Source organism: Aythya marila (genome assembly GCF_965140915.1).
Source record: "Aythya marila genome assembly, chromosome: 1".
Classification (NCBI taxonomy): domain Eukaryota; kingdom Metazoa; phylum Chordata; class Aves; order Anseriformes; family Anatidae; genus Aythya; species Aythya marila.
In genome coordinates, this window is record NC_139042.1 from 118,850,469 (window position 1) to 118,863,805 (window position 13,337).

A 13,337-nucleotide genomic window follows, 5' to 3' on the forward strand; every position below is an offset into this window, starting at 1 on the left:
TATCCAAATATTTCTTGGAATTACAAAAGCTCTGAGGTATCTGGAAAGTGCACCTTTACATGCTATTAGTAATCCTGCCTCTACTGAGGGTTATATATGCAATCAGGAGCGGCAGCATGCATGAAATTTTGACACAGGCTCAGGGCCCATTGCCCACGTATCTGGAAGTTTAGGAGTCACAAAGCACGTCGCTGTTTTAAGTGGGTAGCTTCGTGTCTGCTGCTCCTTCGATTTTCCCGGTGACTCAGTGACTCCGAAATCCGATCTGAGGGAAATCAAATCAAAAGGACCTGAATCAACTCCCACTGAAACAATACAAAGACTGCATAAAACCTCAGCAGAAGCTGGATCAGAGTCAAAAAGACCCGTCTTGATCTCCTGATTCCGTATTTTGTAAAACTCTGTGCCGTCCCAGGAAAAAGCTGTGCTCAAACACTGGTCTGAGCGATCAAGCTGTTTGTATGAAAATTACTGGGAACAGGTTGGGCCAGCAGGCAAGAACAATCCTCATACTGAATGAGTATTTCTCCTCATACAGAAAGAAAACTTTCTGGAAAGAGAGCCCTGAAACTTCCCAAAATTCTGGCAACAGTTTTAGGAGAAACATTTATTTAACAACCTTGCTGCTTCCTATGCCAGGCTGTAGGCACTGTTTGAAATGTTCTGGGAGAGCAAGAATATTTTTATTAAAAATTAGATGGTATTAAAGGACAAAAACACAAAATTTACAACTTTTCGGGTGAAGATATGAATCTGACTCCTATATAAGGTAATCTGCTTATGCACTGTTATGCACTGTCAGAATTTATAACATGCACTAACATGTACTTACATTTTTTAGAAATAAATAAATAAATTACAAGTGCATACAAGTTTGCTGAGCACTCTCTTTGGCAAAAATTAGACTTTGTTGAAATGGCCAGCCCACAGGTATCTTTCTTCTCATCTTTCCTATTTTTTTCTGTAGAACCTACAAAGAACTATTGCAGTATGTGTTGGTGCCTTCCTTTAGTAGATGTTGGCCTCATGCTCTTCAGACAACAGGCTGAAGTGTGGGACCTGACCAGCTGCCTTCCTCAGAGTCTCAGAATCGGATCCAGAAGTTATTGTTGTAGATGTATGCTGAATCTCTTAACAGTGGGTATCTAAGTCCTGTTATGAGTTATTTGAAACAGCTCCTCAGAGCTCACAGCTCATTAAATCTTCTGGACTAATCACCACTTCAGATTTACCTTTACCACAAAAGGACTTCATAGAAACTGAAAAGAAAGACGGCGATAAAATCCTAATCTGTGGAGCTGGAATCAGGGCTTGCAGCCAGATCCACCTCCACCTTCCTCCAAAGCAGCCATTCGCAGACTCATGCTCCCCCAGCAGGCCACAGGTAGAAGCACTGTCACTGCAACACCTGCTTGCTGAAGAGCCCCAGAAATACTACTTCTATTGCTTTAAACTGTTCGCTGTTATTAGCTTTAGTGTTCTCCCATTCTAACATTCAGACAGCTTCGCTTTATTTTCAGCTGAATGCTTTTAGGTGTTACCTCCCCAGGGAACAGGACACCTAGCTTTTCAAGTAGCGCTGTGTTCTCATGTATTCAGAACACCAGACAAAAGCTGTCACTTCAGTGAGCTTTAAAAATGGGCTCAACCAGTGGGCTAGGAGTGCTTTTCTTTCGGGTAAGGACATCTCAGATGTGACACTCCCCTGCGGATAAAACCATGAAGCTGAAAGAGCAAAATCAAAACCATTTAAAACAATTGGAGTCTCTACAAAAATGTTATGTAAAATGATGAAGTTGAAACATCAAACAAGACACGTCAAGCTAAATTACATTAATAGATGCCAAAATACTTAATGAGCTGGCCAACTCCATTTGTGCAAACAGTTTTCACCCAGGAGAGGGGAAAAAAAAAAAAACATGACCAGTCTTCTGACATGCTAAATAAAGGGTGATGGAAGTTAGAAAATGAGACCTTACAGCGGCCTTCCAGTACCTAAAGGGGGCCTGCAGGAAAGCTGGGGAGGGACTCTTGGTCAGGGAGTGTAGGGATAAGACAGGGGGGAATGGCTTGAAACAAAAAGAGGGGAGATTTAGCATAAGGAAGAAATTCTTCCCTATGAGGGTGGTGAGGCCCTGGCACAGGCTGCCCAGAGAAGCTGTGGCTGCCCCATCCCTGGAGGTGCTCAAGGCCAGGCTGGATGGAGCTTTGGGCAACCTGGGCTAGTGGGAGTTGTCCCTGATCGTGGCAGGGGCGTTGGAACTGGGTGGGCTTTGAGGTCATTTCCAATCCAAACCGTTCTGTGATTCTATGAATAAATGGGATACTTGTACTCTAAAAGCTGTCAAGCAATTCTAGCTTAGACAAACCAAACAGCATCACTCCCTTTCATACAGTCAGTGACGGGACTGCTACAGCGAGATGCCTTTCAGAGAGCAAAGGGACGGTGAGCAAAATAGTGACTGTCACTTTATCACAGAGCAAAGCACTTGCTGCTTCATCAAACATGTCTGTCTTCTTAGTTTCCAGGCACTGTATGCCCTTCAGTTTGATTGAACAAGAGGGCCTGTATGCACAACTTCAGACGGCAACAGTACTAGGCAAATACACTTCTGTACCACTACACTCTGCCTTCCATTAGGACTACTTGTCCTTACTAAATGACAAGCAAACACAAGAAGTAATGAGCCCTGGTTCTTTCTACTCCTGTTTCCCTTCCCCAACTGTTTTACCTGTAACTTCTCTTCAGCTCAAGCATTTAATAAAGGCTGAAACCCACCTGGACTCTCTGATGTGTAACTAGGGTTGAGCTCACAATGAAGTCTTTCTTTAAAGATGCCTTAGAAGGTTTCTTCCCTCTTTGCTTTACTGTGAAACCTGGAGGAACATCATTATCCCTCTGCCTGAAATCTGCCAGTAATTTCAGACTTACTGGGGAGAAAAGGGAGGACACAAGACAGTGGTCAGATACACATAACATGCAGACTAAAATCACATAAATTTTGTTTTTCTGAGGCAAGTAGGCTGAAAGCAGCTGTACAAAAAATTCCATTTGTACATTATGAGTAATTTCCTATCACCAATAATTCTTTAAAAGAAAAATATCCATTTAGGAGAGAAAAGGGAAAGGGAAAAAAAGGTGCAGAAACAGCTAAGCCATTAAATGTTGGTGACAATTTTGCAAGAAACAAGACTTCAAACATACTGGTGGCATTTAACGAACAGCATTTTAAGTGGCAGAAAGTGCTCTCATTTTCAGCATTGTAATGCACCTTAAGACCCAAAATGAATCCTCAGCAATGCACACTTATTATGTTGTGCAATTCAACCCATCTTCTACCCTTCACAGTTCCTTTAATACAGGATATTTTCCAGGCACAACATAAATCCACAGCACTGTGCAGATAGAGCTCTCAATTAGCTGTCTCTCAAATCTCATTTTCCTCCTCCTCCCCTGTCCATGTTTCTGCCACAGGCACTGGTACAAGTTTTGTAGCTCCAATTCCACAGCCCCTTTGCTGCTGTTGGTCCTCCCACCACTTTCTCGACAGGCTTTTCTTCAGAGAGTCAGAAAGATCACTTTCAAATTGAGAAACATCTGGCAACTGCAATTTCTATGGCAATGTCTCGACTACAGACAATTCTCAAACTAAACCTCGCATTCAGAAGTTCACTGGTGAATTCTGGAAGTCTCTTTTTCCCCCCTCTCCTTGTATAAAGCAAATCCTACCTAATGAAAATTTCACAGAAGTCCTAGCCAACTATTAGAAACTAATTAAGATTGGTTAAAATTTCAAAAATCTTAACACTGGAAATCTTTTAAACAGGTGAAACACTGCTGCATTTAGAACGCTTCCCCTGCCATAAACAGGTGCCACTTCCTCCAGATCCAGTTACCTGACTCCCACTACTACTGGTACCCAGCTTCTCAGATGCCTTTTGGCTTATGTACATGCTTTTGGCACATGGCCATTGCTGCCCAGACCTTCTGCTGCCAAGTAATGTGGGGATATTTCTGTCTCTGTAGCACTGACCAAGTTAATCATCACCTTTGACTGGGATTTCAATAAATCCACTCCATATGTGCAGGGCTCTCGATGAGCACAGCCCTTGAAGGCTGAAGACCCAAAACTTTCTTCCCAGATTTAGAAATCTGCATTCCCACCTCACAACAACAACGTTATCTGGCTGTTCTGCCAATTTGCTAAGGAAGAAATCAGCTTTTACTAGATTATGCAAATTCTGCAGGCTTTCTATGTAGTATGTAGGCGTGATTAGTGTGACCTATTCTTTCCCCCTCCAGTCTCTCATGTAAGAGAGTCAAGAACTGAAATCCTCAACCCTTAACTCCAACCCTCTGCAATTACATGTCATAATTAAGTACTTAGTTATAGGATTCATGGTATTTTTCTAATGATGTTGGAATGCAATTTCTCTAAAACACATGAAGGACCCCACACTGCTGCTCCTGCTCCATGAAGACAGGTGTAGCTTTAGAAGACCAGCTAAACCTCATCTTGAAGGGAGTATCTCTCCATTTAATGCATGCTACATGATGTACTTTATAAAGCTGAAGATCACAAGTTATATTATTGTACTCCTTAATTACATGGCCCCATATAATTTCTCTAGTAGTAGTCAGTAGTGCTCAGCATTTTCCTACCTGCCTCCACCAACTCAGGAAGAGTGTGACAGTGATTATAGCGAAAGCAGAGCCATTCCCTGACTCAGAAAAGCATCTGTAACACTCCTCATCTCACAGACTTGGGGCACTTGCATAATTGCATTTCAGGATACAGCTTAGGTGCTTTGCAGAATCCATCAGTAGTGGCAGAACTCACACTGCCATGGTCAGCTGCTGGATGCTGGGTCTCTGACTTTGAAATAGGAGGTTAGCGTCTGCATGTGACCCCAGAAAGGACAACAGGGCTGCACATACACTCAGATACCTGTGCACATCCCATTACACAACCCTTCCTGTATTGTACATACAGGAAAAACAGTTTTGAAAGGCTCAAAACTCATCCAAACATTAACATTGATAGTCACACTCAAAGGTAGTCTCCTTTCATACACCTTTCCTCTGTCAAAACTCCAGCTTTCAATTTCCAAGCCTTTCAAAACAAAAGCTCTTTGGAGGAACACTGAATTTTTATTAATTTTGTTTGTTTGCTTATTATTTGTCTGTTTTCTTATTTATTAGGACTGAGAAAATATTTCAACTTGTTTTCCACACATTCTTATTCAAGTCTTCCATTCAACTTTCAACTCCCAGTAGAAGCTGTTTGGAAAATTTCCAGCAGAATGGTTCAAGTCTCAGATCATTATGGGCAGCTGGAAGTAGAGGTTCAAAAGGAAAACACCTACAAATCCTGAACGAAAGCTCTCACGAGCACTTCAGGTTAACCTAATGCCTTCAGCATCTTGAAATTATCTCAGCTTATAATAAGGTTCTGAAAATTGCTCTTAGCAAGAACCAATTGTTTGCCTTGGAATCACAGCTAAGGGTGTCCCTCGGCCCGCTGACACCAGTGAGCGTTAACACCCAGGAGTGTGTGAACGATCCAAAGACCAAACGTGCTGCATCCAGCTTGAACAGTCAGAGCATGTAACGGTGCAGTAAAGATTTACGATGCCCTGAAGTACGCAAACAACCCTGCTGACAGGTTTCTTATTCACTACTATGGGCACGTAAAGCAAGTACTTTGCCTGCACTACTGTTTAACCAAATGCTGAAGTTAACACACTTCCTAGATTTTTTCCTAGATTGTGTCAAATATTAATTCTAACGTAGGTGGACTAAATCCAGACCTCAGCTAGCACAGATGTTGTGGTCATATACCCTTTAATCTGCTGTCAGGCTAATGACAAGTTAGCTGTGAACAGTTCTCATGGCAAAAGCTGTTCAGCAGCTTCCCAGGAGTAAAGTTGTCAGAAAGTAAAATCCTTTGCGGCAGTGGAAGCAGAGTGGATAGTTTGAATCCTGTTCTTAAACTCTGCCATTCCTACTGGCCTTTTACAGGTCAATTTTATGAAGATTTCTTTGATGAGCTAACAAAAATTACTTCTCTTCCAGAGCAGAGGACTTTTGTCATCACAGTTCTGAGCAGCCTGCATTAGTCCCCAGAGATGTGAAGGTCTCTGCTCGATGCAGGCAGTGACTGAAGAATAATAAACCTGCACATGGTTTTGGTCAAATAGCTTGGTTTCACCTTGACAGATTATCCCCTGCATTAGTGCATTCGATGCTCGGCACTTTTACAAAAAGGTGGTTGTATTTCCCACTTCATCCTTTTGTAAAATGGGAATAACCATCATCAAAGTCTATTACACCAATAGGAACAACCATCAACCACAGAAGGACAGCAAGATTTAATGGATTAAATATCCAGGCTACTTAAGTATAACCCCCCACCTTGTTTTTCCCAAAAACAAGGCAAAGGCAGCTCATGTGGTTCACTCACCTTTCCCACTTCTGCAGACTCTGTTGCAGTGCAGAAACCTGCAGAAGGAGCCAGAACAGGGCTGCTGTCCCTGCCCAGCCTGCTGGCTCTGCAGCTGCCACGAGCAACCTCTGCTGGTCCGGCAGCTGCAAGGACTGGATCCACACCGCTGCTCATCCCTTCTCCCCAGTGAACTGGGGATGTTCAGGCTTCGAAGCCGTAACTCGGTCATTACAGTGTGCCATAAGAGAGCACATCAGGCAAGGCAAGGACAGCATTGCTATTAGGTAACTAGAAAACAGGTGGCATAATGCAGTCCTGCTCCACAACTGCCATTCCCAGATACTACAGGAAGAGAATGAACACAGAGAAAAGATAAAAATAGAAGGGGTACTAGGTTTAGTGAAAGATCGTACCTAAATATGCATGGCATTCATGTGGAAGAACAGGTACACAGCCTCAAGTATGCACGCACACATCCTCCCCTTCCCATGTGTATACATCTCTGGTGTGTGGCTGCTCTTTCCAAGCACGTTAGAATATTCTGCAGCGAAAGCATGACTTATTTAATGAAAAAGGTGGTTAAAATTAATGAAGAATCCCATGCAAATAGATGCAACAAGGCTCTCGGGACTGCATCGCCAAGAGCCGCTTCTTTGCAAATATCGGAGCACCACCTAGTGCTCAAAGGGAGGTTGGACACCTCCTTTCAACCACTTCCAAGTACACTATGCCTCAAAATTAGCTAAATGGCAAAACGAGATAAAAAGACTAAATTACAAAGCACAGACTCCCACAGCCTGAGAGATAAAGTCCTTTTAATACAGGAAAGTGGCTGAAACGGGGTCACACAGCCTTCTTCAATACCCAGCTTCCAAAAAATGCCAGTGCCGTGTGTTTTGGAGGAGTAACAGAACTGTTCACGACAGCTTGCAAGGGCAACCTCACAGAGGAAATGTATTTACCTATAGGTATTAGCATGAAAAAACCGAACGTCTACCTTTTGTATGTGCTCACTTTATCAGGGGATATTTTCGTTACACATACAAATACTTGCTAAGCTCTCAGTAATAAGCTGTGGCACTGTGTTCCGGAGACTACAGGTACATTTACTCATCAATCCTTATGCTGTTTTTTCTTTCCATTTTGTCAACTGGGAGAAAACTTCTGGGTTCCACTCACCAAAGGGTACTCGGTGACCTTGGCAGGTTGCTTAGGCACCAGTGCACCTGGTTTCCACCTGTGTAAGGCCACAGGTGGACACAAAACAGTTTTGGAGGATTAGGCCAAGCACATTCATGAGGTAGGACCTTTAGTGATTACTCTTGGTGGCCACAGCTGTAGTTAAAGGTCGATGCTGATGGAAAAAGCCTCACGGCTCCAGGCTCACAGCAACAGGTATTCCTCATCATCTGTTTTTCACCTGTCAATGATTAGCAGAGCCCCCCACCTGGATATACAGAGCACTGCTAATCTTTAGGAACTCAGTCAAGCTGCTCAACTGAACAGCCCCAAACCACTTTTCAGAGACTCCCTATTCCCTCGGCTTAAATAAAATGGACTCTACTGACTGAAAAGAGGAAGAAAAGTCAGGGGATGGCAAACACAACACACAAGACGGAGCTGAGACACTGGTGCCTTCTTGCTCAGCCAGCCAGAGAAAGGAGAGGGTGAGGGTGGCCCAACTACAGCCCATAGGGCCAGCAGGGGCCAGACTGCACAGGACGCATGCTGACAGCAAAACAGGCAAAGGACACAAGCTGAAACACGGGAAGTTCCAGTTACACAGTAGGATTTTTAATCCCATGGCATTTTTGGTCGGTCAGTTGGTTGGTTTTTTTAACCAAGACACTGGAACAGGCTGCCGGGAGGAGAGGATTTGAGATGTTCAGGACTCCTGTACCTGCTCCAATTAGACCTGTTTTGAGCAAGGGGCCAGACTGGATAACCCCAAGAGATCCCTTCCAACCCAAATGCCCATTCCATGATTTTTATTGTCAGTTTGGATGCTTCTTGCCCACAGGTAACACCCATCCTCCTGCACTCCTCCACGTCCTACACAGACCTGTTGGGTTCTTATAATAACCCAAGTCCAGATGTGCTTTCAACAAAATTAAAACCTCTGATACAACATCCTTCAGTATAAATTTTATCCACATGAAATCTGCCTGGAACAATTTTCTAAATAACCACTGTCTCTATCATCAAATCCCATTATTCCTTTATTACAAACTTTCAGTTGGCAACTTTTCTTTTCACTCCTGACAGTGGCTTACTGAGTTGTCCCTGAATTTCTTTGGTTTCTGGCAAAATAAAATAAAACAAACAAACCCATGTAATTAGAATGGATGTGCCAAAGTTATTAACAACTGCACCTATAATCTGAAGGATCCTGAGAGACAATTCTGGGAGATTAATATGGAATGTATCATTATGTAATGATACATTCATTAGATAACTAGATCACTTTGCCTTTCATGCTGTCAGCTACTTCAGACACATCAGTCAGAAGAGCTCTCACTGCATCTAAAATTACTGTTAGAGAGATGGCAACTCCTGCAAGCCACGGCCGAGAGTTGGCTGGAGTAGGAGGCAATTTATCCCATGGATTCTGAACCTGTCAACTTTATATATGCAGGGTGGTATTTTGTATAGCAAGTAATGCCACAAAGATGGCAGCATCAAACCCAAAACAATTCCTGGAACAATGTTTCACATTGCTCAGTCAAATATAGCTGCATTCTTTTAGCAGTTTTCATTTGGCTTGCACAGGCCCAAAATCCTGTTATTTTATCAGCTACATCTTCTGCCACGTGCATAGGCTGCCTGCCCAAGAAGGAAATCAGCAATACTAAGAAACATTGGTTCAAAAAGAAACGCTATCGTACTTCTCATGCTTGTATAAGACTCACCATGCAATACAATGTTTTATTTTCCCTGCAATTAAATGCAGCAAGTGACAGCCATTAAGGAAACCGGTCTTTGCGGTTGTTTCTGTCATGCCAGTTTACAACAAAAAGACTCAGGCCACTTACTCTGCAGATGAAAAACCAGGGTAATCACCAGCTGGCACTCCAGTGAAACTGTCCCTTGTTTGAAGACCAAAGAAGTAAATCTTCTCAAGCATTAAGGAAGTTTCTGGGAGAGGTTTTCATCTCTTCCACAAAAGTTTAAAAAAAGAAAATGATATTTTTTTTAAGGGCAACTGTTTTGCAAGCAAAAGTACATAATTTGCAAATGACTAAAAGAAAAGTTACTCTATAAATGTGCCCTTGTTCAGGAAACTCTATTAAATGGGAAAGAGTTTTGTCTGTCTATATGTTCATCTCTGAATGACCACTCTTCACCAAATCATCCCATCTTACAAGCTAGTCCAGTATGGTTGAGATTACTGGTTCCCAAATGAAATTCCAGTAAACCAAGGTATACTCCACAACTGCCTCAGGAGCTGTATTGCCTTATAATGCCTTCAGCCGAAAACTTGATCACAACACGATAACGCTGGACCATGAGCAAGCTCACTGTGGTCAAGTTCTAGAAATGGCTGATTTGCTTCCTATTTTCTAAGATTCATTTCCAAAACACAGAGTCTTTTCCAGAGATGAATCAAAGATGTTTTTCAATCAAAGGTAGTTGGAAGCTCAAATTCCACTAACTGTGTGCCTGCACATGCACAAAACCAAAGCCGGATGACATCCAGATGACGTCCTATTAGACAAAGCCACACATGCAAGACGGAAGTATTACTTGTCTGCTCTGCTATGAAAAGAGTCTTGGTGATGTACTCTGCAGCTGTGAGAGCTGTGGGGGCAAGAATAATGGTTTTAAAGAACAGAGGGAAACAAAAGCATGTAACTGCACCTCCAGACAGCCTAAGTGCGATAAGGCTCTGTATCTGTATGACCACTGCTTGCACGTAGAGTCCATTCTTCTCTGGCAAATGGTGGATTTCTACATCTGGAACTCTTTCAGGTGTCAGAGTGCAACAAACTCATTAATAAAAAGAAACAAACATTTTCAAGATGATGTTCCGGTATGTCTCTGCGTGTGATTACATCCAAGGCACCCCAAAAGAGTAACTGCTTCCAGCAGCCAGGTGAAACACCACCTCTGGAGAGGGAAACAAGTGAGATTCTCTCAGGGCATTTACTGCCGACAGTCCACAGCAGCCATATGTCACACATGCACACTCAAGATGCATCAGAGCTGATTTGAAATCCTGTCCACTGATGTCAACGAAAACTGCTTTCCAACAGCTAGCAGACAACTGCACGATGTTTCAAAACATTTCTCTTTTACCTTAGCTTCCCCCCCAGTTATGTGCCTGGTTTTACAACGCACCCAACCAAGTCTCCAGCGCACTGGCTCTGTGCAAGCCAAGTGTAAGGTCTAACACTAGTACACTGACCTGAAACAACTAAAAGTTACTATACTTTTCTTTCTGTGGCCATTATATGACTTAAAACTTTTTTATTTTTTTTTTCTGAGTAGATATACGTGTTACAGTCAGTAGAATAAATTATGAATTATGATTACATTAGTTGTAAGTAACACAGTACTATGGGCCTACCAAGCTTTCCACCAGAATAGTCCTTGCTTTCAGAACATAATTAGGTTCCTGAGGTTAAAACCTGGCTTGTAGAACAACACTTGAATTCCTTGGAAGGAGTCGTTCATTTTTTAATTCATGGTGTCTAAGAAAAGATGTTTTGAAAATGTTTGAGATGGATCAGGTGTATAAAGTCACTGCCCAAAAGTTTGGTAACTTATCTCTTTCTGTAACACATGAAATGTCAGAGAAAATCAAAAGAGCAGCCCATTACACTACAGGGAAAGAGAACAGACAATATATAATGAAGAGGAAACTGAAATACACTTCTTATTTCAGCACTTACCAAAGCAATTAAGCAGTTTATGACCAAAGAAGTAATACATTTGGTTTTAATCAGGGGACAGAGCTGCCAAACGGGGAGAGAAAGAACAGCTTGAAGAAGTTAGACATACCCATGTTAGCATGTAAAATGGTCCTTGATGTACCACCAGGACCAGCCAAAGAAACCCCAAAACACTCTTATTTCTGAGCACACCTAGAGCAAGGCCACCAGGCCCTGCAGGAGGATGAGGCTGGGACAGCTGCCTCACTGCTGCCTTTGGAAGATAACGGAATGAGTTATTAAACAGAAAACTGTTGAGCATCTAAGACAATTATGATAATAAAAAGCAGAAAATGTTAACGTGTCAACAACAAATCCTATCACATCCAGTTTCTAGTTGCACAGTAACTGACCTAATTGAGTAAAGAAGTCACTGACGTGACACACTTGGCTTTGATAGGCCTTTTAATCCAAGACATCCCACATTCTGACAAGCAGAGTAGGAAATCACAGCCTGAATTAAAGAGCAGTTCTGACTGCTGGATGCAAAAGCAATTAGGAATACTTCACTTACAAACTGGGAGATGATTTCAGGTGGAGTCCCGAAATGGCCTGTCCCACATCTAGTTTTATTTCATATTTTATTTCAGTGTTACACTGACAATGAAACAGAGGAGGTGCACGTTCAGAATCTGGGCTCACAATAGGCTGGGAGAGACTGCAGCCTGGTAAATAGAAGCAGAATTCAAAGTGATTAGCTGAGAAATGGTCTGAAATTCCATAGAGGCCAATTACTGCAATGATGATCAAGAAAATAAATTCAAATACCTGGGGAAAAACTAGCCAGACAGCAAAAAGACAGGAAAAATCTGAAAGTTACAGAAGATTGCAGTTCAACAGGAGAATGCAGCCAGGAAAGAATAAAAAAATGTGGCTTATTTGCCACTGAATATCTAAGACATAAGAAACAAGAATTTTATGCTGGTCAGCGGCAGTGAAACCTCAGTTGGCGTACAGTATGCAGATTAAACACCACATTTAGAGAAAATTGCAGGCAGTAGAAAAAATCCAAAGTTTAAACACATGTGATCAATAGGAAAATACTAAGAGAACAAAGTCTGTTTAGTGTAGAGTAACGTGAAAAGACAGAATAGTGAAGTAATAATCTTCAAGTTCTTTTGCATGTAACAGATAAGAATGGGTTATATTTATGCCTGCCATGTATAGAACTAGTAACCACTGGCATCAGCTGCAATAAGGAATGTATAAGGAAAAAAATACAAACAGTAACTATAAAAATCATTAAGTAATGGAGCTATGTCAGGACATCAGGAAGTCCCTGTCATTGAAGGCTTTTCCAAACAAGTTAAACAAAATCACTATGGAAAGTATCGTTAGAGATAGTTGTAGGATTCAACACCACTTTAATGGATCGGTTAACTGGTGTCACCTCAGCTGCAAAGGTTAGAAACACATCATATTTAACGTGAAACAGCTATGATATGCACTCTGTACCTAGGTGGCATCTGCATAAACTCAGAAAGCGGGACTTCTGCTGACACGGGTAAATCCAAAAAGGGCCTTTTTGCGTAATTTAGCCTGGATTCAGCAGAAGCCCTGTGTGTGGAAGCGAGCTGCGGTGCCCCTGATGAAGCAGCAGGCGCTGATGCCGAGCGTGGGTGCTGGAGCAGCAGGGACAGACCCCAGCTGCGTGAGGGCCGGATGGGGCTCTGGGCAGCCCGGTCCGGTGGGGGGGGTGTCCCTGCCACGGCCGGGGCTGGGGTTAGGCCTTTGGGGTCCCTCCAACCGCGCCCACCGCGACCCTACAGCCCCACCGCCCCCCTGAGGAACCGCAACGCCCAGCGGGGAGACGTGTTTCCGCCTAAAACCCGCTGCCGGCCTTCCGCTGCGTCCCCTAACCCCAATCCCAGTCCTAATCCCAGTCCCAATCCCAATCCCATCCCAATCCCATCCCCAGCCGGGCGCTCACCATGGCGCTGCCGCCTGCCCCCGCCGTTCC

General features: G+C 43.0%; 1 protein-coding gene across 4 annotated transcripts in view; it reads right to left on the bottom strand.

The window, feature by feature from the left end:
- NME7 (NME/NM23 family member 7) overlaps positions 1-13,331 on the bottom strand; it is a 93,310-nt gene extending 79,979 nt beyond the window's left edge. The window contains exon 1 of one of the 4 annotated variants that reach the window (XM_082769547.1): positions 13,308-13,331. In XM_082769547.1, the coding sequence (XP_082625673.1) occupies positions 13,308-13,310 (3 nt within the window). In that variant the 5' untranslated portion in view covers positions 13,311-13,331. Of the gene's footprint in view, positions 1-6,859; positions 6,934-9,478; positions 9,502-11,891; positions 12,035-13,307 lie in introns of those variants that run through there. The other 3 variants (XM_082769549.1, XM_082769550.1, XM_082769548.1) reach the window with 3 other exon arrangements.
- Between the last annotated feature and the right edge of the window lie 6 nt (positions 13,332-13,337).